Below are 25,378 nucleotides of genomic sequence, written 5' to 3'. Positions count from 1 at the left end.
TATTTGGTACATTTCTACACACATGTTAGTGAAAGAAGTAAGAGACTCTGAGGGAAGCCACTCCATTTGATTTCGCTGATGGTTTTCAAATCATGGAATTTAGCATATGCGTCTAGCCTGGCTGCTAAAGATCAGTGTTGTCATCATTCATTCTTTTATGTGTCCACACTATCAGATAGATCAATGATTAGTATATGTAAGAAAGTGGAGGAAGACAAATAGTTATCTGCAACGAAAGCCTTTTTTTTTTTTTTTTTTTTTTTGTCATAATTAGTGATATTCATATTGGGGGGGATTTAAACTTAGAAGTTAGAACATTGGTAATGATTGTTGCTATTTTTCGTTTTTTGGACTAGTGTAATCAATGTGATGTGGCCGACTAACAAGATTTTTGCGGCAGAATACATGTCGTCTTTGTGTCACAATTACAAGTGTGCTGAGAAGGTAATGTGCACACATAAGTCTCTACACGTCTGCATTATCCTATGTTTAAGTTCATTTCGACTCTACACTTAGGTACGGGAACATAGGACAATGATGTGCAATGGGGCGGAAAAAGCTACCCAAGTCAAAGTCATATTTGGTCCAATATACCTTAGTGCGACTTACAACAATGTTCACACAAAACTTAACGATTCTAAGCTTTATTCACCCTCAAATTGTAAACCGAAATTGAAACGAATAAAGCAAGGATGTCTAAATATAAGTAATTCCATGGTTTCAGAAGGCTTGGATGGCCAGGTCGAAGTGAAGCGGTGCTGGTAGGACTTCGTTTAAATGAGCCACGGAGGTCGAAACCCCTATTGTGCTCGCGCACAGTCTATGGCCCTTTGAAGCCCAATTTTGGTCTCAGGCGCTTACTCGAGCCTAGACACCACCCAAAGTGCCCCTTACTTAGCTAGGAACAACTCATATCTTTGATGTCCTACAAGAGCTAGATAAGGGCCGCCCTCTACCTCGAGAGACCGTTTAGTAAGGTGCTAACGAAGGGTTAAAGCCTAAATCAATTTTTGCGGCCTCTTTGATCCAACGATTTACCAAGTGAGACACAAACTTGAAAAGAAATAAAACAAACAATCGTTAGTAAAAGTTATTTTAGTAAAGTTAAATATTTACAACTAAAAGAACCGTAGGAGACTTTTAAAGTCCCCCGGCAACGACGCTAAAATTGGCGGACACCGAAACTGGGGCACGACAATTAAGAACCCTTTTTGACAATCGTAGTATAAGGCAAATAAGGTTCGATCAATCCAGATACTTTATGGTGCTCCTGCAAGAACATAATTAAGATAAATTAGTATCTAGGTTAAGAAATATCTACATAATCCTTACAATGGGGTTTTGAGATTTGGTTTTCTAAGTTCCTACAAAAACAAATAAAGAAAAGATATTTACATGTGATCAACTTCATTCCACTTCCAAAACAAAACCTCGGAAACAATTACATATTTAATAACATGCTTCAAGATAACAACCAAGTCGATCAATACCGAGTTATGAGAAAACGAATCCTAGATACAAGTCTAAAGAGAGCAAGCATCTAATTAACTTTTCTTAATCTGCATCTATGTTGGAGAAGTCCTAACACACTGAATATTTCTAGTTATATCTACACATAAAAAGAATCATTAAGAATGAAAAAGTTTTGGATTTGAACATACTTCAGATTTACGAGAAGTCACTTAATCTATGTCTCAACTATTATTACATAGTTTTTACTACATGGATTACGAACTTGAAACTATTAGGTGAATCGGGTTCATAACCTAGCAACATCTAACCTGTAGATTAGAGATCATATAAGAACAGGATAAAGCATTTAACTCATAATCATGACATCGACAAGATTAGCTAGCTATCATAAACCTAAAATAATATGCAAATGTATTTCCGAAATCATCAATCCGATATCATAATCCATGTGCTATTTGAAAACCAAAAACAATAAGAACAAAACGGAAATTTCAAAACATAATTTTACACTTTTGAGAGTCTTCTTGGCCTTGAAGCTTCAAAGTGATGATGAACCAGTGTAGGAAGGGACCTAGGCAGCGTTGAGGAAGCTCTTATGGTTGCATGCTTGCTTCTTTGCGGCTTGGCACTCACACGGACTAGAGAGCATAAGAGAGAAAACGTTTCTGATTTTTGGTGGAAGAAGTGATAATGAAAACGTTGCTCTTTGCTCTTTTATATAGTGGTTTGGCTGAACCCTAGGTCTCCTCTCCGCCCTTGATTATTTTCTGATCCAACGGTCTTGAAATATTGCACAAAATCTTGATCTAAATCTCTATAGAATTCTCTAGAATGTCTTGCACAATAATCCTTCGAATGTAGCTTGAATGAGGGCTGGGTGCATTCCTTGAAATCCAAGTAGAATCATGGCAAGAGTATCCTTCCTTATTCTTCCGCTAATCAAATATGTGACGAAAATCTTTGATTTCCACCATACTTGGTGTGCAATTATGGTTCCTATAAGAGAAAGAAAATCAAGTTAATAAGGTGGAAATAATCGGAATTAAAATGGTGAAGTTAAAGGAAATAATCTCCCTCAGTTTATGAATATTATCCTTGTGCAAATCCCTTGTCTCTTCCATTGTTATTCACCCAGAAGTTATATACTGTAAAACTTCTATGAAACGTTAACAATGCAGAATAATTTTCGTGTTTTTCTTTTTTCAGTTTTTTTAAATCGAAAAAAAGAAAGACAAGAGGAAGAAAAGGCCACCAACCTTCCACGTGGCTCACCATATTTACTTACAAGTATGAATTTCAAAAACCTATATAAACCACTCACCTCTGAAGTCTGAGCCCCTCTCCTGTCCCCCCTGTGTCTCCTCTTCTTCCCTATTTAGGGGCACACACACCTTCCCCATTTTCCAGGAAGAACCCAAAAAATGCAAGCTCTCATTTCTCACTCTCTCTCTTCTCAACCTCCTCTCCTCTTCTCCACTTCTCTTCCTCTACGCTTCAACCCCTCTCCGCCTAGGTTTCCGACCTCTCGCTTCTCCACTTCAGCTCCGGTACGACGCCGTTCGATTCGACCGGTAATCGCTTGCATTAGCGAAGGCGGTGGCGGAACCGGCGACGTTTCGGAGGCTGGAGAAGCTGCGGAGGTTAAAGGAGAGTTGGAGAGTGGGAGTATATGGAAGCAGATGAAGGAGATTGTCATGTTTACGGGGCCGGCTACCGGGATCTGGATCAGCGGCCCGCTTATGAGCCTTATCGACACTGTCGTCGTCGGTCAGGGAAGCTCCGTTGAGCTTGCTGCTTTAGGTCTTCATTTCCGACCTTGCTTTAGCTTCTTCTTCTTCTTCTTCTTCTTTTTTCTTTGATTGATATGAGTGGAAATTTTGCTGAAATCTATGTGTTTGCAGGTCCTGGAACTGTAATGTGTGATAATATGAGCTACGTGTTCATGTTTCTTTCGATCGCAACTTCTAATATGGTCGCTACTTCACTTGCAAAAGGGGTTAGTTCATGATCTTTATGCTCATTAATTTTCCTACATTGGTATTTTTTGTGTCTGAATCATTAACAGTTGGCTCTAAGAAATACAATCAGAATGCGAGGAAATTAGAACTATGATTAGAATCGTTTTGTGCGGTAATGTATTGACATGTTTAAGGGGAGTTATTGCACATTATATTTACTGAGGATCAATCACTAGTGTGAGTATTGTCACTGTTTCTTGAAGTGTATGGGTTCGCATTTTTTGCTCTCCGTTTTTATTGCTTCATTTTGCTAAGGAGACTACTTGTTTTTTTTTTTTTTAATTTAATAACCCATTGGGGAACTTTTCCGACTTCTTTCGTTAAAATTGAGGGGTTTTTTTGAGGGGCTTATGTTGTTCCGAAGACAACCCAACACTATAAATTATGCACACCACAAAACACATCTTACACTATACATCATTTGTAAGGACTGTCCTACAATTGGGAACCAAACGTGGCCTGATACATTCTAAACCATATATTGATCTGTTGTAAGAGTTTAAATTGTTAGGAATGAACCCAAGAATCGTCAAGCACAACATATCACAAAGTAGGAATCAATTATGATCATGCATCTTGTTTGCATACTCTGTCAGATATGTATGCACTATAGACTACACTGCCTCAATTCACTCGATTGTTAATATTTCATTCCGACATTCTTAGTTATCGCAAGGGCATGGAACCATCTTATATAAAATGAAATTAATAAGATCTTTCTGTGTACTTTTGAAAAGTTTTCTATGTCTGATCACTAGTATTTTCCTTTGGTCTTTCTGTCTCTGTGTCTTTTTCTTTTTCTTTTTCTGAATGCATTGGTTGATCATCTATTTTTTTTTTTTCGTGCAGGATAAAGATGAAGTGCAACATCATATATCCACCTTGCTCTTTGTTGCATTGACCTGTGGCTTCTTAATGCTATTATTTACAAGATTTTTCGGCTCATGGGCACTCACTGGTAATAAGAAATTTTAGAGATATGACTTTAAAATACTGAAAGACAGACTGCTTGATTTTTTTCCTTTTCTTTTTTCCATCAATGCATTTTAGCCAAAAGTATATAAGCTCAGTCTATCAAAGCAGCTTTCCTGACTAATGGATTTTGGAACTGTGGATTTCAGCTTTTACTGGAGCAAAGAACATGCAGATTATTCCAGCAGCAAATACATACGTTCAGGTGTACTTTCTTCTTCAAGCTAAAACTTGCTGGTTACAACACTCTTCATAAGATTCTGTGATTTCCAATCATTTAGCTGGTTTGGAAGTGATATAATATGACCGAGGCCTTTCCTATTTATCTGTATGTGTGGTCACATTCTGTAAACAAACACTAATCTAATCTGCCAAAGACTTTACATTGTCTTGTCAACATATACTAATTCTCCAAAGACTTTACATTGTCTTGTCAACATATTCTAATTTGCCAAAGACTTTACATTGTCTTTTCAACATGTACCATGAGCAAGAGGTCATACTTTTGCTATTCTCATTGTTCATTCTTCATATTAAACCTTCACAAGGTCAAAATAGATTGTTGTAAAGGGAATTCTGAATAATGCAGATATTACTGCTGAAAAGTAATTGATTGCTTATTGTGGAACTCAGACAAACTGTGTATACTTGATTGGTATGGTGTCATGATTGTCATCCTCCAAGGAATTTCATTTGCATATGCATTTACTTCTTCTTACACCAGTAATCCCTATTATGGATTATTATAGCATATTTTAATACTAAATGTCTTCTGAATGACTTCATATTGGTAGATACGGAGTTTAGCATGGCCTGCGGTTCTTGTTGGTTGGGTTACCCAGAGTGCAAGGTTAGATAGACCATACAAACCAGTTCAATATATGTAAACAAAATAATCATAGAAGATTTAGTTGTCCTATTTACTCAATGTTTGTGGGAAGAGGAATTTACGGCACCATTTACTTAGCATCATCTTTTATGAATTGGAATATGGAAATCTACCAAGTGTATGAGTGGTTAGAAAATTTCATGTCAAAAGTAAACAGTAAAAAAAAGTATAAAAAACACACGCACTATCATTTGATTTGAGTTACTTATTTATTGCCTAAGGCAAAGTTATCTCTGGCAGGGAGTTTTAGATGCCGAGGTTAATGAGATTGTGAGCAGTTGTTTCTTCATGTTTGTACTCTGATATTCTGCATCTGTTTCCAGTCTTGGCATGAAAGATTCATGGGGTCCTTTGAAGGCGTTAGCTGTAGCCAGTGCTATTAATGGCCTAGGTGATATACTGCTGTGCAGCGTTTTAGGCTATGGTATTGCCGGCGCAGCATGGGCGACAATGCTGTCACAGGTATGCAGAACTTCCATCTTTCGAATATACATTATTTATGCTCTTGGTACTGCATATTAGTTTCTGTTTCTACTTTTATTAACTAGTTTAATATTAGATTGTTGCAGGATACATGATGATTGAATCTCTGAACCAGAAAGGATACAACTCTTATGCTATTTCTGTTCCCTCACCCAAAGAGCTTCTAACATTAATTGGGCTTGCTGCTCCAGTGTTGGTGACAATGATGTCTAAGGTTACAATTTGCGCAATATATTCTCAATCTAGTCTCAAAGAACTCTTCAGTAGATTCATTTAACTATACCTTAATAGTGGGTTGAAACAACTAAACCCCAATCAGAAAAAAGAAACTATCTAAAACCAGTCACTTAATTTGTAATTTATCAAACTAGTTCACACCACACTAGGAAACCTCAACTCCTCTCTAATGAAGACACTGTGATGTGTAGGTTGCTTTCTACTCTCTCATTGTATATTTTGCAACGTCTATGGGCACAAATACAATGGCTGCTCATCAGGTTACTTTTGGATAACCTTGTCATGTTAGTTGACTTTTCTTTTTGGAGATGAATTGTTGCATTATTAACTACTTACCACTTGCTCTAGGTCATGATTCAAACATTCTTCATCTGTACGGTGTGGGGTGAACCTCTCTCTCAAACTGCACAGTCATTTATGCCTGAGTTGATATATGGAGTAAATCGTAGTTTGCCCAAGGTTTGTGATGACTTATGACTCATTGTGCGGTAACTCCAATCTAATGGATGACTCATAATAATTTTCTCTATTGATCATTTTTATATTTAGTCTGCTGACATTTTAATGATATGAAACAGGCTCGAATGCTGCTCAAGTCACTTGTAATCATTGGAGGAATCCTTGGTTTAGCTTTAGGAATTATTGGGACATCTATTCCATGGTTGTTTCCTAACATGTATACACCTGATCAGAAGATCATAAAGGAGGTTGGTTCTTTCTTTTGTGAGCTATTCGTAATCTTCCTAATTGCATTGATTAATATGTTGCATTTATTCTCGTCTACTACTGTCAGACACTGTATAGTATCTGCAGCTTTCCATTGAATCACTTACTGTAGGTAGATAACTCCTATTAACCGTGTCATGACCATTTAATACTGCAATGATAATGGCCATCATGAAAAAGGTTAATGACTTGTCCACAAATGTAACTCCTCTTGTTATTCTATTTGTGTTAACGCAGATGCATAAACTACTAGTGCCATTTTTTCTTGCATTGGCTGTGACACCCGCCATTCTCAGCTTTGAGGGAACATTGCTGGTACGTTTGGTTTTAACTTCATCACAAATTTCGTTGTTGCACATCTTGTGCCCATCTGTGGACCAAAGTAGAAGTAAATGGGTGGAGTTCATCCAGTATAGTTGGGTTTTAATTAATGCTTTGAAAACACATTCATCATGTTTATGAGGGTGAATTTAAGCTTTCTTGTAGTCCAGTGATCGTGTTATATTTAAATTGGATTCTGATATCTCTTTGGCAAAGCATGTGATGGGTGTTCTTGTAACTTGTCCTCTATGCACTTCTTGGGAGAACTCAGTTTCCTCCCTCTATTTTAGAGTGTATGACTGCTATGCATGCTCATTGGCCAATAGTTTGATAAGCTAGAACTTCTCCCTTTCCACGTTTTTTATTCTTAAATATTTTGTAAGCTTTGGGAATATCAGACTAGTTTCTATGTGTTTATTGATCTCAGCGATAGAACTTCATATGTACAAGAGCTGACAGTTGACCTAAAAATTTAATTCTAAGGGATCAATGGCCTAAACTCAAGAGCAAACACAAAAGGAGATAGTCATTTGATTTCTTTTTCTTGAAACTGGATGCAGTTTTTGATCCGTATTTCAGCTATGCTTAGAAATTATAGATTGATAGTTTAGAGTGTTCAGTTCTTGACTGAGATTGTAGGCATGCCATGTACGTCAATACGTCGGTGTATTTTCACAGATGCATAATCTTTTAAGCAAGTCTAATGATCTACCTGCTGAGCAAGTGTAACGTTCTGCAAAATCTTGTGCTACTTTCTGATTATCGAAATCCAAATTAATCAGGACACCTTCATGATTGGTGATATGTAGTTCAAACTTGCTTTGACTTTTGGTTCTTGATTTTTTGCATTACATTTCCCAGGAGGTTCTCTAACATCATAGGCACAAAATGGTTCCTCTTATATCATTGAACTGCTTTTATTTGGTTCCTCAGGCTGGACGAGATCTTAGATTCATTAGTCTATCAATGAGTAGCTGCTTCTCTTTAGGTGCACTTCTACTGCTGGTAGGTTTATCTCGGGTTTTTTTTTTTTTTTTTTTTTTTTTTTTTCCTATTTTTCTGGTTTCTTAGAAGAGTATTGATTCTTTATGTATTCACTGCCATCCCAATTTTTGTTTCATCAGCTTGTGAGTAGCAGAGGATGTGGTTTAGTAGGCTGCTGGTGGGCACTTGTAGCATTTCAATGGGTAAGAGATCATCTATTGCTTTACATGCCGAAGTATATATGATTTTCTACTTATTATCTAAATTCTAAATACAAGCTTTAATTCTTATTTCTTAGGCTCGGCTTTTCCTCTCTTTACGACGCCTTATATCACCTGACGGCATACTCTACTCTGAAGATACGAGCCATTATAAACTGGAAGAACTCAGAGCAGTATAGTATAGGAATCACACGAGTGATAAGTCATGATAATTGGTAGCATCTTGGTGAGGGTCACCCTTCCCTTTATACAAAGTATCAAAAAGATGAAGTCGGCACTAGTCCTATATTTGCAAGAAGGCGGAGAGGACGACCAAATGTGGAGTCAAGATCCATTGAGCACATGGAGACAACAGATAGTGTCGAGAAATTAATCTCAAGTTGCTGCTGGTTCTCTTTCGATCAGTTGTTGTAATTGTTCTGTATCTTAGAAAGCTCAGTCCTATAGTCCAAGCAATTCAAGGCTCCTATTCAAATTCTTCTATGAAACTATTTCCCCTTTGTTCCATTTAACACATGTGTTCGAGTGGTTACTGGTTAGTAATCTCGTATTCACATTAGCCAAACACTTTTCCTACTCTTTTGATGCTTATTTCTACTATCTGGTGTCACCGAAAGTATGGAATGATGAAGCAAAGCTGGATGCGGAATTGGTCCTATCGCAATAGGGTGGTGGAGGAGTAATACCACCAAGCTGCCCACTCTGTTGCTCGTGTGCCTAGAACGTTAGTAAGGGCACGTTGGCAGACCATCTTTGGGGTTCATTAAGCTCAATGTAGGCGCCTAGCTCAATGTTGATGCAGCGTATAGTATAGCAGTACGAATGCGTGAACAGGTGTTGGAAATTTTCGAGATTTTGAGGGTATTTGTCGGCAGCTTGCTCAGCACAACATGGAGAGCTTGGCTCTAATTGAAGGGGTCATTTGGTAACCTCTGGCGGTGGAGACTGAAAAGACATAATCCTGTTTATGAGGGTGAATGTAAGATTTCATGTACATCTAATGATCATGTTATATTTGAACGAAATATATTTGAATTGGACTTCTTATGAGGGTGGATTTTACTGATCATGTTACATTAAAATCTAAGGAATATTTATTCAAAAAAAAAAAAATCCATGGAGTAAATGGCCTAAACTTAAGCAATTTAATTGCTGGGAAGAGCAAATGCGAAGGAGATTGACATGATATAATTGATTTTGCCTAATATCGGATGCAGTTGAGTTTTGACCCATAGTTCAACTTTGCTCAGAAATGATAGAGTATTAGCTCAGACAGTTCAGTTCTTTTGAGAGCATGCCATGTAGGTCATGATGTATTTTAACAGATGCACAATATATTAAGCACCCAAGGATTAAAATATCGGTATCGGTGTGTATCTATCACTTAGCTAACTGAAACAACATCTTGATCATCATTTGCATCTCTAGTCCTTTTCCCATAGATAGTATCCTCTTGCGCTCCATACCTACTATTTCTAAAGTCATGATCATGATCTTGGGAGGTATGATCGTAATTTTCTTCAGATACAAAATTGTTCAATCCTCCCATTGTAGAAGATTGTCCATATTCATTCAGATATACTCGAGAGAATTACTCATCTCTCGAATATTTGTTGAACGTGATTTTGTTTACAAATATTTTTTTAATATATCGAAGATATATCGTAAATATCCTAAATATCAGAAATATTTCTTATATATCAGAGATATTTAATGGTATCGGAGAAATATTGGAGATATGGTGGAAGATAAGATATTTACCCCTCTAGATATATCGGTCATTCAAAAAAATAAGATATCGGGGGATATATCAGATATATCGTAGAGATTTTAATCCTTGGGTATGACGATTTCAATAAGAAGCTGACACGCAGATTACATAAATGTATGTAATGGCTGGTCAGACCCGAGTAAATTGGTACCACCTTTTACTTGACCACCCTAATAACCACCGTCTAGATTTCTTTTATCAACAATAATGCAGAGATGTGTCACCGATCTGTAGGTAAAAAGTGGTCGAAAAATTTGAATCTATTTCCGTTTGAATTATTTTCCTTTTCTACAAAACTTTTCTATTCCAATTCACTGTTCTTCTTCCTCCGTTTTCCAGGGCGGAGCTTTCTCTGTCCAACAAACCCAGCAAAAATGCAAACCAAAACCCTAATAGCTCACCTTCTTCCTCACCCCCGTCTCCTCCCTAACCTTAATCGCAGCACCTCACTTTCCCTCTCACCCTTCTCCTTCACGCCTCCACTTCCAAAACTCCGCTCCTCCGCGCCAATACGGCGTCGTAATACTGTCTTCACCGCTTGCCTTCGCGAAAACCTCGACTGCGCTCCGGGCGATGGAAACGACGCCGCTTTGGTTAAGGCTGAGGAATTGGAGAGTCGGAGTATATGGGATCAGATGAAGGAGATTGCAATGTTCACTGGTCCGGCTACTGGGCTGTGGCTGTGCGGCCCACTTATGAGTCTCATTGACACTGTGGTCATCGGTCAGGGAAGCACAATTGAGCTTGCTGCGTTAGGTATCACCTTCAATTTTACTTTTTTTTTTTTAGTCATGATAGATTTTTTATAGCTGATGATGTTGAAATTTATTCTCATTTTAATCGTGGCAGGCCCAGGAACTGTAATGTGTGACTATATGAGTTATGTGTTCATGTTCCTTTCTATTGCGACATCGAATATGGTTGCCACTTCACTTGCCAGACAGGTTAGTTCCTTTTAGGAGTTTCCATCAAATTTGCATGCTTTTGTTGCTATGAAAATTGGTTTGAGATGAATTGGTTTGCATGCTTTTGTTGCTATGAAAATTGGTTTTTGAGATCAATCGTGAACTCTCTATTTAAGAAATGATATGTTTTGATATCTTTGCCTTCCTTTTTTTTCGGTTTTTTTTTTTTCAGTCATTTTGTAACAGCTCCATTCTAGATCAATAACTTTCTATATCTTAGAATGCTATCATAAAGTGCGTTCTGGTGCTTATTGACATTTAAATCTGCTCGTGCAAATTGTTTCAACTTCTTATTTGTGAAAGTGGGCTATTCTAAAGCAGAATGAGAGATATTGAAACGAGGGTGTCATGATGGGATAATGAAAGTGGACTATTTAAAGAAATGTTATAGGCTTAGTAAGACAAATAAGGTATTCAGCCAGGTGGAGTCAATTAACTCAATTTGTCAAAATGAAGTGAAGTAACGAGGCCCTATTTACAGTAGGTGTCCAAGAGTTATGATTAACTAGTCAAAATGATTAACTAGTCTTTGAGTCTTTGTTAACGTGTTTTAGCAGATATATTACTATTTTGATTGCATGCTATGTGACTGAATATAGTTGACTGCAGCTAAACTCTTGATGTCAATTGCTATGAACTAATACGCTTCATTCCATCCATTGCTTGTTGAGGCAGCGAAACATAGTTAATGTAAAGTACCACCATTTGTTCCAAAGGTGGTTCATAGGAGTTAGAACACAAGCTAACAAAAAATGAAGCCTAACACACATTAACACTATCTGTATGGAAGGGCCATCTGAGGACTGTGAACTGCATGCTACCTTTTATGCTCAGAAGTTAGGACCCAAAATTTCATCACAAAGGCAGTAACAAAATTCTGTTTGGATTCTGATACTGTGTTCACTTACTGTTGATTATTTAAAAAAGTGAGTGGTTTTGATAGATCTATTAGTTTTTTTAGGCTTGTGAGTTCTCATGCTCGATAATATACTACATTTACCTCTTTCTTGTGTGCCCTTTATATATATATATATATATATATTGATTAATTAGTATTGGTACAGGACAGGAATGAAGTGCAACATCAGATATCTATCTTGCTCTTTCTTGGTTTGGCGTCTGGCTTCTTGATGCTTTTATTTACAATATTCTTCGGTTCAAGGGCACTAACTGGTAAGAAGGATGTCTAAACGCTCTCACAATCTTTCTGTTTGCTTGAGTCTTTTTTCTTTTTTTTAATCATGTAGTAAATAGTGGATGATAAACGTTTTCAGAGTGGGTACAAGTATCATAGGTGATTAATGACCTATGCAATTATGCCTTTTCAGCTTTTACTGGATCAAAGAATGCAGAGATTATTGCTGCAGCAAATACTTATGTTCAGGTGTCTATTCATTATCTTTTTCAATCATTTATGTGCCTTTCTCATTGAACTTCATTTATTTGTAACTCCTATTTCAAAGTTCCCCCTTTATTTTGGTAAACCATATTATTATGTAGATGGTGTGGTTCACTGATAAAATGAAAGCCTTTTCTATCTAATTGTGTTGAGATATGAATCCCACATCGGGAAAATGGGACCTTGCCTGTGGGTTTATAATGGTTTTGGGCCTCTCCATCCATTGCCAATTGGTTTTGGTTGTGAGCCCCATACTACTTTATCATGGTATTGTTCCCTTTTTATTTAATATGCTCATTTTTTTCTTAGAATTATGAGATTGGGGGAGGGGAGATTCAAGGCCGGCCAGTTGGGTATGGCTGAATTGGGATGAATTCTCATAACCAGAGAGCTACAAAGTATCCCCACTACATTACGTCTGCTCTTAGACCTTAAATGGTGCGCATATACCTAAGATTGTTGTTTGCGCATGTGAGAAGAGTTAAGTTTACCTAGTTGTCAAGATAACTTGACTGATGTTGAATGGTAATGAAATACCATTTAAGATAAACTGGTATTCCCTTATGTAGACCTTCCATACGATAAAGAGAAACTATACAAGACCAAACTTACGAAGGAATTCTACATATATTGACAGTGCACCCCAAAATTATTACCGAATTGTTATGGGTCAAATTATCTTGATGATGTTCTATCTGTCGTGATTTCTTTTAAGTGTAAATGAACACTATATATCTGTTGCAGATACGAGGATTGGCATGGCCGGCACTCCTTGTGGGTTGGGTTGCTCAGAGTGCAAGGTTAGTATATCACTGTTAGTAAAAATACATGTGATCTCTAAATCATAGAAGTTCCAGCGGTCCTCTTCATAATGGATATTTTAAAGTAATAGCTCTTAAGCATAGGGATTGCCGACTCTATTTTTTTTTAATTTTTATATTTAGTTACTGCTAGAGAATGTTTGGTACATTCAAGGCATCAAGAACTCAAATAAGAAAATATGAACGAATACAAAATTTAGCTTATTAAAATCTAGCATGAAACATGAATACACATTTTTACTTCGATAAATCTTTATTGCTGTATGGAAATTTTTTTGGCAGTAGTTTCTAATTCTATGTTAAAGACATTGTGACTTTTGAGCAGTTTTTACTTTGTGTGCATACTCTGATATTTTCAAGTTGTTTTGCAGCCTTGGCATGAAAGATTCTTGGGGTCCTTTGAAGGCCTTGGCTGTGGCCAGTGTTATAAATGGTGTTGGTGATGTATTCCTGTGCAGCTATTTAGGCTATGGCATTGCTGGTGCAGCATGGGCAACTATGGTGTCACAGGTGTGTTTGAAGGAGATACTAAAAGAATATATATGATTTGAATTTTATCATATTTCTTATTGCTACATTGTTTTTCGCTTCCAGTACTTAAATAACCGGTGTATGTTAGGTTGTTGCAGGATATATGATGATTGAAGCTTTGAACAAAAAAGGTTACAATGGTTATGCCCTTTCTGTTCCATCGTCCAAGGAATTTCTAACAGTACTTGGGCTTGCTGCTCCAGTATTTGTGACAATGATGTCAAAGGTTACAATTCCTTTATATAAACCCATAAGATTGTTTCACGGTTCAACATTCATTGCTAATCTACAACAATCCTAAATGCTCTTACATCCTCCAAATTGTTCATCTACCCCATTCATTGTGAACAATTCTTGAAAAATATAAAAGGACTGATTTATTTGAGACTAGGTCTCAGATTGACATCCTCATGCCATGTCAAGAAAATGGGAGAGACTTGGGTTGCTTATAGACAACCACATTGGGATTTCAAGAGAAACCCTACTTTAATCATAATAGGAGTCAAAAGAACATCAAGCCACCTGACTTGAGAAGCTGAATCACATTTGAAAAACTTTAGGCAACCAAAATATTTTAACTTGGAATCTTCATTAGAATATATTTTTATTCTCTAAAAGAGATATTTTTCTGTGCAGGTGGCTTTCTACTCTCTCCTTGTCTATTTTGCAACATCTATGGGAACACATACCATGGCTGCTCATCAGGTTAGTTTCGGTCAAAATTGTTGCCATAGTTGATCTTCTTTTTGGAGATAAGTGATTGTTATTTGTATTGATGATTTACATTTACTTTAGGTCATGATACAAACATTCTGCATGTGTACAGTGTGGGGTGAACCTCTCTCTCAAACTGCACAATCATTTATGCCAGAATTTTTATTTGGAGTGAATCGAAGTTTGCCTAAGGTTTGTCATACCCAAGGTTATTGATATTTTAACATTTTACTTCTCACATTGGTAAAGATTTAAGTTCTCATGTGTATTTCGTTGTGAAATGTGAACAAAGTAAACTGTATGGACTACTCCCTTTTCAATGAATATAATTTAATTTATTCCTATTAACATAATCTATTTTATATTGATTTGTGTTTGTTCTGTCTACTGAAAATCCTATGATATGGAACAGGCCCGTACATTGCTCAAGTCACTTGTCATCATCGGAGCTATTCTTGGTTCCGTGTTAGGAATAGTTGGAACATGTGTTCCATGGTTCTTTCCCAATATCTTTACACCTGATCAAAATATCATACTAGAGGTTGGTTCTGTCCCTTTTGAACTCTTTTTAAATAGTTTCAACTACATTTCTTTTGTTGGCATATGATTTATAATTCGTGCTTTATTATCTTCATCAAGGGAACTATTAAGTTGGGTTTTATGGCTCTTAATTGTATTTCATTTTATAATATCTGCAGCTTTCCACCAAGCTACAACCAGTTGGTTGTGACTGTTGACTACTTTTAGTCTGAATCATAACCATTTAATCTACTCTGATATAGGATTTTTGTGAGTTTGACCCATGGCTTCTGCTCAACATAAATTTATTATCACGAAAGAGAAGTTCACTAAGTTGTTAATTCCTCTTGATACTCAATCTTTTGTTGATGCAGATGCATAAGGTGCTAATACCTTATTTCCTTGCATTAGCTGTAACGCCCCCGACTCACTGCCTTGAGGGAACATTACTGGTATTTTTTTCTTTTATTTTCACTTATGATTTTCTCGTGCTTACGTTAAGAGCCTTGTCTTGTCTTCTGGACCAAAGATTGATGAAAACTATGAGTCTATATCTCCTATGTTATTGATGTCACAGCTCTCATGGAAGGATAATTAATCTAGTAGTCAGTATCCTTGAATGAGATTTTTTGCATGTATGGATGGTAATATGTCTGAGGGAGTTCCTTGGGATTTTTCTTGTCAATCATGAATATATACTGATCTTAAGGGGACCAATATACCCAGCCATTCACCATCTTAGGTCAGATTCATGGTGATGATACCGCTCCTTTTTGCTTTTCCAAGACTTGTCACTGGTAAGAAACCTCTATTGCACATGACAAAAGGCAACCGTCTTTGTATTGATTTTCCTGGAAAATAGGGATGCACCATCAGGCATGTGGCACAGTGTTCAGTTCTCTTCAGCCTATAGTTCTCTTAGATATTGGCAATTTACATCCTTCTGCCAATCACTCAGTGATTGTCTCCGTCATGGAAATGACCTACTGAGGAAGTACATATAAACATAAGCCTCTTGAGATAAAGTCCCCCAAAGCTCGTTCATGCTTCTCTATATCTAATTCAAAATGTTGATGTATTAACAAGATCTATAATTTTTTTAAATTGTGTTGCTTTCTGAGTATCCAAATTCCAGGACAGAATTTCATGACTGATAATTAAGAGTTCAAACTGGATTCAGTTTATGTATAAATATGAAGATAGCTCTTTGATATCGTAAGTATAAAATTTGGCTCTAACTGCAGTGTTTATTTATTTCAGGCTGGACGAGATCTGAGATTTATTAGTCTGTCAATGAGTGGATGCTTCTCTTTGGGTACACTTCTATTGCTGGTACGTTTTGGTTCTCTGTGTGTTAACTTACTTCAACGGTTATTGTGTTTGTTTAAACATACCCTGACTGCATTCCCCTCACTGTTTTCATATGACCAGCTTGTGAGCAGTAGAGGAATTGGTTTAGGAGGCATCTGGTGGGCATTGGCAGGATTTCAATGGGTAAGAAACATCTAGGGATTTACATATCTAATTATTACCTATTTGAATTCTTCTGAATATAAATCTCCTTTTCCAGAGTCGATTTTTCCTCTCTCTATGCCGCCTTATATCCCCAGATGGCGTACTTTACTCTGAAGATATGAGCCGGTATAAACTGGAAAAGCTCAGAGCTGTTTAGTGTAGTAAATAGATGAATACCTGACATAAGTTGTAACACCTTGATAAGGACTAAAATTCATGTTTTGTTTCTACTTTATCGAAGATTGGCACACAACTAGTGGTGAAAAGGCTGCCCCTATTTCTTTTATCTGTAATATGAGGCTGCCTCTATTCATTTATCTACAAGGACCTTGGAAGTGGAAATGTGGAAGGGAGGTGCTGCCCCTAGATTTAGTATACAGGTGGAGCCAATGATGGTCCCGATATGTAGTATGTCGTCTAAGCAGCACCTTGTTCTCTTTCATCACTTCTTGTAATTAAGCACCTTTACATATTAGTCATTCAAAGTTCCTGCACCGATTCAGGCGATTCTTCTTTCAACATGGTCTTGTACTTTTTGGTTTTTTTTTTTTTTTCCTCCTGGATTTCAGAAACTATGCTTTGCCAAATCCCACCAAAATAGAGTGCTAGAAGCACAATCATAACACAGTAGCTGCAGGCTAGCCTGCGCACCACTCGGGCATCTATCGGGACTCCTATGCATATATCTGGTATCCACTTAATACTGATCATGTTAAACTTGATTTTGATGGCTCTCTACGTACGGCATGACCAAGTTGCTGCTAGTAAATTTCTTGTTGATGCTGGAGTCCTTGAGGCAACTGCCTTGCCGTGAAGGCCTTTGCACTGCTCTTTTAAATCACTACCAGCAGGGGTCGAAGATATTCAGCAGCTCAGCAGCATTTGGCTCATATGTTTCACTTGATATCGCGAGGCTAACTTTGTGGCAGATCATTTGGCTGACCATGCTGTTGTTCCCCTAGTCCGGCGATCTGGTTTTTCTTTCCAACGTTCCATCTGGGCTGTACATTTGTGTAATTGTTTATCCTAGTATGAGTGCTTATTTATCCTGGGAGGGGATTTGAATAATAATACTATAACGATGTATAGTATTATGGAAGTACTATCGTAGTACCTTACTGTGATATTTCCCCTCATTCAACACTGGATAGAGATTATCACCAAGACTAATAAGCTTATTGGTGAGCTTGTGAGGTCCGTATATGCAGCCTTTTTGGTCGACGTCCTACTAAAGAAGGACAAATCATTCTTCTAGCAACAATACATTTTTGCCTTTGCTCTGAACCAAAGAACGATACGAAGTTCTGAAATGTAAACACATATGCTTTGGGAGTGAATTTTTATTTTCAGAAGCAATGGCAAAGAACATGAAGTAAATACTAAAATAGTACATGCTGATTTCGTCCTTGCAAAGCATAATACAAGCATCACCATCAAAATCAAAGCACCTCTACTCAACTCATAAACTTACATCCTAAGTTTGCCGGAGGTGAAGATTTTGGTCACTAATGTCGGCAACATACAATACTGTCAGAGCGATCCAAAGAAAATTTTTGGTTTATATTTCCCTTAGCATGGAAAACTCCATAGTTCCACACATGCATAGCTTTCAAGGTACAAGCAGTTCTTAACACGTCCAGAGTTGCATTACCAAAATTTGACATAAACTAGACCTTGGGTCTTCCACGACTATCACGCACCAACATCCTCGGTCTTCCTTTTTTCTGAAATTCCATAGATGTTGGTCTTGAATATCTCTGCTTTCGTTTTAAAAAAATCTTACGCATCTGCTCTTTTTTCTCCTCTGCTTTCAGCTTGGTGAGACTTGGCCTGTAAAGAATCACTGTTCTACCAATCCGACCAACAACAACTGAACCAGTTGCTGCCTCCAGTTCTTTCACTGTATCATCTAGCTCCTCTGGACATGTCCCGTGTATTTTAACCTATTCACAACATTCAAGTTGGCAACCAATGTTAGCTGAGCACATTTCAATCTTTCTCTCTGAGCAAAGGATAATTCAGTCCGCTACAGTATATTGGTAATGTACAAGAGAAACACACATGGAACGAAATACAGACAGCACCAACAAATTTTCTGAGAGAAAGATTGCAGGGCTACTAGGGAGATTTCCATATCAGAATTTTTAGGAGTTGCATGAACTTACACTCAAACCAACTTGGATACTTCAGTGATGCTTCAACCAGGCTCATAACCCATTTTTAGGAATCGGTTCCTCGTATCTCAGGAGGGGAAGGATTGTCCAAACCACAGTGTACTAATAACTGAACCATCCTAAACTTAAGACTCGTTTCTTCTTATCTGGGAGCACCTTATTGTAAGGGATGCTTACGATAGATGCAGTTTTAATAGCTTGTTAGAATTCATTCAGGCAACTATCAATGCTAAATTAGTATAAAGCATGATAAATGGAAAACAGAAGTCGAGCTTTATGACTAGTTCTGTTCTACTTTGGGCCAAGTTGCAGTTCTTTGATTATCAGAGAATACTGACCTACAGGAAAATAACTCTCCGTAGAGTTATATTTTGCCACATTCCGAGAGCTAAGTGTCTATGAACAATTACTCAATTAACTTAGCTCAACTCGGCTAAGCCCCTCCCCTAATCTTCAATATTTGGTGATTCTCTCTAATCTCTGAGACTTAGAAAATCAATTTACCAAAAACCCGGAAATTCTAGACATTCAAAGAGAAATGAGAAAGCCAACACATTACAATAAACAACCTTGTACTACTAAGGTAACAATTTTACACATGCATTCCTTAACTAATAATATGAGAAACCAAACGAGTAAACATTCCTACGACAACAGGATAAAGCAAAGAAGTTGAAAGTGAAACGTACCTTAAGAAGCTCATTAGATTCAAGATTCTCAACAAAAGCAGCAGCAACGTTGGGCGTAACACCAGACTTGCCCACCAACTGAGACTTGAGCTTCTTCCCCAAGCTGTTAGCATACGACGCCAACTCCTTCTTTTCTCTCACCGTAAGTGTCGGAAGGTCCACCGGGTCAACCCGGTTTCTCTTCAAAACCGTAGAAGGGTCTAAGTTCATTCGTGCAGCGTCGTTAGTATCCAGTTTCCCAGCTTCAGTCTCACCTTCCTCACCATTTTCAGAGTCCAAACCCATCTGGGCATTCTCATCAAGTTGCTGGGTTGGTTGTTGTTGTTGCAAAGAGGCTTTGGTGGAAGGTAGGGAGTGGCACAAGAGGCGTCGTAGTTGTGGTTGTTTGGATATGGCGGTGCTGGAGATGAGGAAAAAGGAACGGGGTGGTGGGTGGTGGACGAGGCGGTGGAGCAGGGTTGGGACTCCAACAGCTGCTGCTGCTACTGCTGCCGCCATTTCTTTTGCTGCTTCTCCACTTCTCTCTGCTTTACCCCTGTTTTATTCTTTTTATTCTAAACAATCTGTGTTACAATTATCTTGTTTTTATGTTTTATATGTATTGTAAGTATTATAATATATATGGATATTACTTACATCTTTACTACATAAACATTACTCGTATATATAAAACATTACATCTTTATAATATTACCATTACTCATATATAAAAAGTCTAATGAGAATGAAATAAACATTTCTTCCTCTTCCTTCTACATTTTATTCTTCTCTTTTCTCTCTATCTCATTCTTTAGTTTATAAGACGTTATCAGCACGTTATCGTTCATTCCGTTACATTCTGTTACATGAACTCCATAATGATCTATGAGATATTGGTACAAATTTTGTTGCTTATTATTCATACTCACGATCTATGAGTTCACTTCTATTTTGATTAGATCTTGTCTACATATATACTTTGTTTATATTGTTCAATTCTATGTTTACAATTGCTTATGTTAGTAAGCCAGAAGTTTCGCTAATAATAATCGAACTTAAAATTTTCGAGTTTATGAACTTGAAGTTCAAATATTACATTAGACATGCAATTCTAATTGTTTGCATAAACATGAAGTTTTGTGCCTATACATGTGATTTTTATTGTTCACGATTCGAACTAGAAGTTTCAATTTTGATATTTCTTTCTTTTTAACATGAAGTTCTAAACAACATAATTGGATCTATGATGATCGATGTGGCCTTGACAAAGAGTCTGAAAGACAAGTATCACGCATTTGCGCCTTTTAATATGAATTCTGATATGGCTATAGTTATGGCTATGATAACCATTTTCAACGCATTTGACAACCTACAAAAACACTAAATTAACATAAATCAATCATAAATAAGAGAACTAAATGTTGATGCAATGGATTATGCAGGTTAATCCCTTACATCAACGGATGTTGTTAATGGTTTAGAGATAACGAGACACAAAGTTTATAGTTGATGCAAATGGATTATGCAGGTTAATCCCTTGCATCAACAGATGTTGTTAATGGTTTAGAGATAACGAGACACAAAGTTTATAGTGGCTCACCTTGCCATCGGTCAGTAAGATTACATCCACTTAAGATTCTACTATGTGTTGGGAGCCTTAAACGACCACCTAAAATATTACAAGTGTTTGCTGTTATGTTGAATAAGTGGGAAGGAGTCCCCTTTTATAGGAGAATGAGGCTCATTCCTTTACATGTTTTCCAATGTGGGACAAGAGTCTTATTCGAGTCTTCAAAATGTTGTCAGAAGGCATGTTGGTGAGGCCAGGAATGTGACTTCCGAGTAAGTTTTGGTGACTTCCGGGTACCGTTGCGTAGCTTGTATGTTAGGCTACAAAATGTATGTCGTGGTCAGGTCTCGTTATGGCTCGTGGGCCCACAACGAAGGTGTTACTTATGCTTGGTGGCATAGTATACTAGCTATACCAATGGTGATACCAACACTAAACACAAATACGAAGATTAGGAGGCATATGAATATAGGATAATATGAGCACATCATTGGACCAGGTTTGCGGTATAAGACAAATCCGGTCACAGGAAAATCAAATATAACAAGGATGAGAATGAACTGTCTAATGTATTAATTCATCTAACATTGGAGGTATATATGGAGAATTACAAGTATACAATTGGTACGTATTCACTACCATAATTACAATATATTCTACTACTAATATGGTGTCATGACTCACATTTACATTCCCTCTCAAGTTGGCGCATACACATCAACCATGCCCAACTTGCTTAATGAGTCATAAAACGTCTTCCTAGAAATTCCTTTAGTGAACCTGCAAGTTGCTCTTCAGTAGGAACAAAATGGAAGATAATAATATTTGCATCTAGCTTCTCTTTTATAAAGTGACGATCAACCTCCACATGTTCAGTACGAGTATGTTGTACCGGATTCTGTGATATATCAATAGCTGCCTTATTGTCACAAAACAACTCCCTCGTACTTTTGAGTTTGAAACCTAAATCACGTAACAGATTTCTCAGCCACAACAATTCACACATTCTGTGAGTCATACCTCTATACTTAGCCTCAACACTACATCGTGCCATAACTTTTTGTTTCTTACTCTTCCATGTAACCAAATTACCTGATGCCGCACCGACCTCCTGTTTGTAATATTTCCAGCCCAATCAGCATATGTAAAGCCACAAACCTCAAGAATGTTGTTGCATTTAGATCTCATGCCAAGAAGCAAGTTTGAGAGTGTTGAAATCCAAGAAGAAGACGATCGAGTCGTTCTTGAACAGACGTCGAAGCAGGAAGAAATAAACCCTAATAATGGGGTTTTTGAATTAATTCTTCATTCTGAAAGAAGAAAACAAAGAGACAAAGTTCTCTCGGATCTTTGCATTGATTCCAATTAAGTCGAACATAACGAGGATGAGAATAAACTATCTGATATGTTATTCATCTCATATCGGATGTATATATGGAGGATTCAAGTATACAGTTAGTAAGTACTAACTACCATAATTACATTACATTCTACTACTAATAGTGTGTCATGACTCACATTGACAAGAAAAAGATAGACCTAAGGTGAATTTGTATATCTCCAAGCGCTTAGACCCTTGTGTTGGTATATTGCATAGTTTTCCTTAAAATTATAAAAATATGATTTTGTATGCCAATTTTTCAAATGGTTTTAAATTTCGAGATCTCATCTACAATAGAACCTCGATAATTTAATATTCGATTAATTAATAACATCATTGAAATAACAATTTTTTTCGGTCCTGAGTTAGGGACAACGTGCTAAATTAATGATTCGCTAAAAGTTAATACAAATATGAGAATTCACATATACCCTAATCAATATATAAATTAATAATCCTTGTTTAGTCAAATGGTCTTTGCCTCCTAATAGTAGGGTGAAACTTAATGGGAAAGCCGATTTATTTTTCATGATGCTTCTTTGGAATAGAGTTATCTTTTCCGTTATGTCACCACAAATGTAAAACGAATAGAGTTGTCAGTCGTACACTCTTCGCTATTCGGTGCTTTTTAGAATATATGTTTGTAGTTGAGGCTTCTGTTATTATCTCAAGAGATCCTCCTGATGTGCTTTGTAATCTAGGTATGTCCCCTCCCTAACACCACCCCCCCCCCCAAAAATGTATTCTGATGTTTGATTAATCAAGGTTTAAGGGCAGCCACATCGACCCTTACTTAAAAAAAAAATTTAGAATTCTTAATACATAGAATTAATTATTCATTTATGAGGATTTCATAAAGAATGAGTCAATTGTTGCAATTACTTTTGAGTGCTAGCTAACTTGATTATCTTTGTTGTACTATCACACAATGTTTTACACATTTCATCCGTTATTGTCGATTTTTTTACACATTTGAGATTAGAAGCCATTGCTGTGTCTTTGATGGGTTTTGTGACAATGATTTTTGTTTATTTAAATAGAGTTTTGTTTATGCAATTTTTATCAAATGATATGATATAGTACATCGAACTAATGTACGTAATGCGTTGAATAATGCAGTATATCATTACGATATATACGTAATAAATTCGACAATTTAGTACATTGAACAAAGTACAACAATATTATTTATGTTGATAAAATAAAACAATATTTGAGAAACTAAATAATATATATTTTTTTTTTATCATTCAAACAACTGAAATGCTATAACGAGTCTATCATTAGTCGAACTCACGACCTCCCACTTGAAATGCTATAACGAGTCTAGACTGATGTCACTATACCAAATGGTACTGGACACTAAATAATATTTTGATAAATTAATAAGTTAATTAATAATCTATAAATTAATAATTAATTTATTGATTAATCAGTAACTCGATAAATTAATAAATTTTGTCGTTCCAACGTTATTAATTTATAGATGTTTAACTTGTGTGTGTGTATATATATAGTGGATTTATGGATTTCAAATCTAGACATCTAGCAAAGCGAGGACCAATGCGTTCGACCTCAAGCCGGGACGCCCGAGTAGCCGTTGAGGTTTGTACAGGAAGAGAACAGCAATCTGCTCAAGAAAATTTTAGAACATACTACTTTCTTGTTTTAGTTGATATGGCAATTTCTCAATTGAAAATTAGATTTGAACATATAGAACTTTTTGAATCTATATTTGGCTTCTTGTTTGATGCATCACTGTTGATTTTATTAGATGATGAAGGAATGAAAAATTGTTGTTTGAAACTTGAAAATGCTTTGACACATGATGAGGACTGTGAAATTGATGCAAAGCGTTTACTTTCAGAATTATAAATATTGCAGGAGATGCTACCAAGTGAAGCGTATCAATATGAAAATCCATGGAACTCCATTAAAGTTATGGATTTCGCAAAGAAGATGGATATGTTTGATGTTTCCAAATATTTTGGTTGCTTATAGGGTTTTATTGACTGTACCTATTACTGTGGCATTTCCGGAAAAGAGTTTTTCAAAATTAAAGTCGATAAAAGCTTATTTGCTAAAAACTATGACTCAAGACAGGTTGAATAGATTAGCAATATTGAGTATTGAAAAGAATATGATTAAAGTTATTGATGTTGAACTTATAGTTGATGATTTTGCTTCTAAAAATGCAAGAATGAGTCATTTCATATGAGATGCGGTTTATATTGTGATCTTTATGTAGGTACAAGAGTTGCAGGTTGATAATTTTTCTTATCTAACTTGACTGGTGGTTATCTGGTTTATTTCGTTTATTCAAATGTATTTCTGCTTTATAATTCCAGAAGCAAGGAGCATGGTGTAAAGATGTCAGGGATGGTCCACTCTCCTCAATCAAGTTGATCATACAGGGAAAGCACTTGGAGATTCTTAGTTTCAGCTTAGCTTTCTTTTTGGTTTGTCTTAAAATGCAGGAAATTGTAGAAAGATTTGTTTTAGAGTTAGGGGTTTATAGCAACTTAGAGCATTTTATGTTTTTGAGACTGATAGTTTGAAGTCACTTTAAAGTTTAAACCATTTATATAGGTAGAATTTCGAATGTGCAATGATTTGTGAAGCTTTTGCTGAGACTTTAAGTTGATGTTCTATGTAATATGTTCTATACTGTAATGCAAATGAGTGGAAATTGATTGAGAAATTTGAATTTGTGAACTAAGTTGACAGAACCAGCCAAAAAGCATGTGGAAGACAAAAGTGGAAAGGCGATTGTAAAGCATATGGCATTTCAATGAATGTTTCAGAATATCTACATCTGTGTTCATTGTAATCCTTGTATTTTTTTTTTCAGGGGTATTGGTTTTATGTCCCCTCATTGTACCATCTTTTAGCATATCAATAAAAAAAATTCAGACATGGGGATGAGCCTCCTAGCATTGCACTTGGTTCGAAACCCCAAAAAAAAATTTGTGTTTTTGAATAATTTTTTTTCTAAAAAAATAGCATTACACTTGGCTAAGTTCGAA

General features: G+C 36.5%; 3 protein-coding genes and 1 non-coding gene across 4 annotated transcripts; 2 read left to right on the top strand and 2 right to left on the bottom strand.

The window, feature by feature from the left end:
- Positions 1–707: 707 nt before the first annotated feature.
- On the bottom strand, positions 708–2,162 carry LOC101295965. The gene is made up of 2 exons (XR_183934.1): positions 1,982–2,162; positions 708–1,270 (listed from the first exon to the last, which is right to left on the bottom strand). It is a non-coding gene; the product is annotated as an uncharacterized LOC101295965 (transcript).
- A 725-nt stretch (positions 2,163–2,887) lies between these two features.
- Positions 2,888–8,995, top strand: LOC101295671 (MATE efflux family protein 4, chloroplastic-like). Its single transcript, XM_004290244.1, has 14 exons — positions 2,888–3,273; positions 3,375–3,469; positions 4,341–4,449; positions 4,613–4,668; positions 5,258–5,313; positions 5,676–5,814; positions 5,912–6,049; positions 6,264–6,332; positions 6,421–6,531; positions 6,651–6,779; positions 7,036–7,113; positions 8,053–8,124; positions 8,244–8,306; positions 8,402–8,995. The coding sequence occupies exons 1-14, from the start codon at positions 2,895–2,897 to the stop codon at positions 8,501–8,503; spliced, it is 1,596 nt and encodes a 531-aa protein (XP_004290292.1). The 5' UTR covers positions 2,888–2,894; the 3' UTR covers positions 8,504–8,995.
- A 1,474-nt stretch (positions 8,996–10,469) lies between these two features.
- LOC101302620 (MATE efflux family protein 4, chloroplastic-like) lies at positions 10,470–17,019 on the top strand. The gene is made up of 14 exons (XM_004292376.1): positions 10,470–10,851; positions 10,945–11,039; positions 12,125–12,233; positions 12,389–12,444; positions 13,204–13,259; positions 13,652–13,790; positions 13,900–14,037; positions 14,448–14,516; positions 14,607–14,717; positions 14,938–15,066; positions 15,419–15,496; positions 16,305–16,376; positions 16,476–16,538; positions 16,615–17,019. Exons 1-14 carry the CDS (start codon positions 10,470–10,472, stop codon positions 16,714–16,716), a joined length of 1,599 nt encoding a protein of 532 aa, XP_004292424.1. The 3' UTR covers positions 16,717–17,019.
- An 868-nt stretch (positions 17,020–17,887) lies between these two features.
- LOC101295384 lies at positions 17,888–19,971 on the bottom strand. Its single transcript, XM_004290243.1, has 2 exons — positions 19,423–19,971; positions 17,888–18,502 (listed from the first exon to the last, which is right to left on the bottom strand). The coding sequence occupies exons 1-2, from the start codon at positions 19,918–19,920 to the stop codon at positions 18,227–18,229; spliced, it is 774 nt and encodes a 257-aa protein (XP_004290291.1). The 5' UTR covers positions 19,921–19,971; the 3' UTR covers positions 17,888–18,226.
- Positions 19,972–25,378: the final 5,407 nt, after the last annotated feature.

This window comes from Fragaria vesca, linkage group LG2 (assembly GCF_000184155.1).
Source record: "Fragaria vesca subsp. vesca linkage group LG2, FraVesHawaii_1.0, whole genome shotgun sequence".
NCBI classification, from domain to species: domain Eukaryota; kingdom Viridiplantae; phylum Streptophyta; class Magnoliopsida; order Rosales; family Rosaceae; genus Fragaria; species Fragaria vesca.
The sequence above is the reverse complement of the archived record's forward strand: the minus strand, read 5'-3'. Positions and strand labels throughout refer to the sequence as shown.

Bases quoted from the DNA above. Each gene is read 5' to 3' on its own strand.
- LOC101295671 (XM_004290244.1), top strand. From the start codon at position 2,895: ATGCAAGCTCTCATTTCTCACTCTCTCTCTTCTCAACCTCCTCTCCTC. The intron at 3,470-4,340 runs GTTAGTTCATGA...TTTTTCGTGCAG, and splicing joins CTACTTCACTTGCAAAAGGG to GATAAAGATGAAGTGCAACA. The intron at 5,815-5,911 runs GTATGCAGAACT...GTTTAATATTAG, and splicing joins GGGCGACAATGCTGTCACAG to ATTGTTGCAGGATACATGAT.
- LOC101302620 (XM_004292376.1), top strand. From the start codon at position 10,470: ATGCAAACCAAAACCCTAATAGCTCACCTTCTTCCTCACCCCCGTCTC. The intron at 10,852-10,944 runs GTATCACCTTCA...TAATCGTGGCAG, and splicing joins AATTGAGCTTGCTGCGTTAG to GCCCAGGAACTGTAATGTGT. The intron at 14,718-14,937 runs GTTTGTCATACC...GATATGGAACAG, and splicing joins TGAATCGAAGTTTGCCTAAG to GCCCGTACATTGCTCAAGTC.
- LOC101295384 (XM_004290243.1), bottom strand. From the start codon at position 19,920: ATGGCGGCAGCAGTAGCAGCAGCAGCTGTTGGAGTCCCAACCCTGCTC. The intron at 18,503-19,422 runs GTACGTTTCACT...TGTTGTGAATAG, and splicing joins AATCTAATGAGCTTCTTAAG to GTTAAAATACACGGGACATG.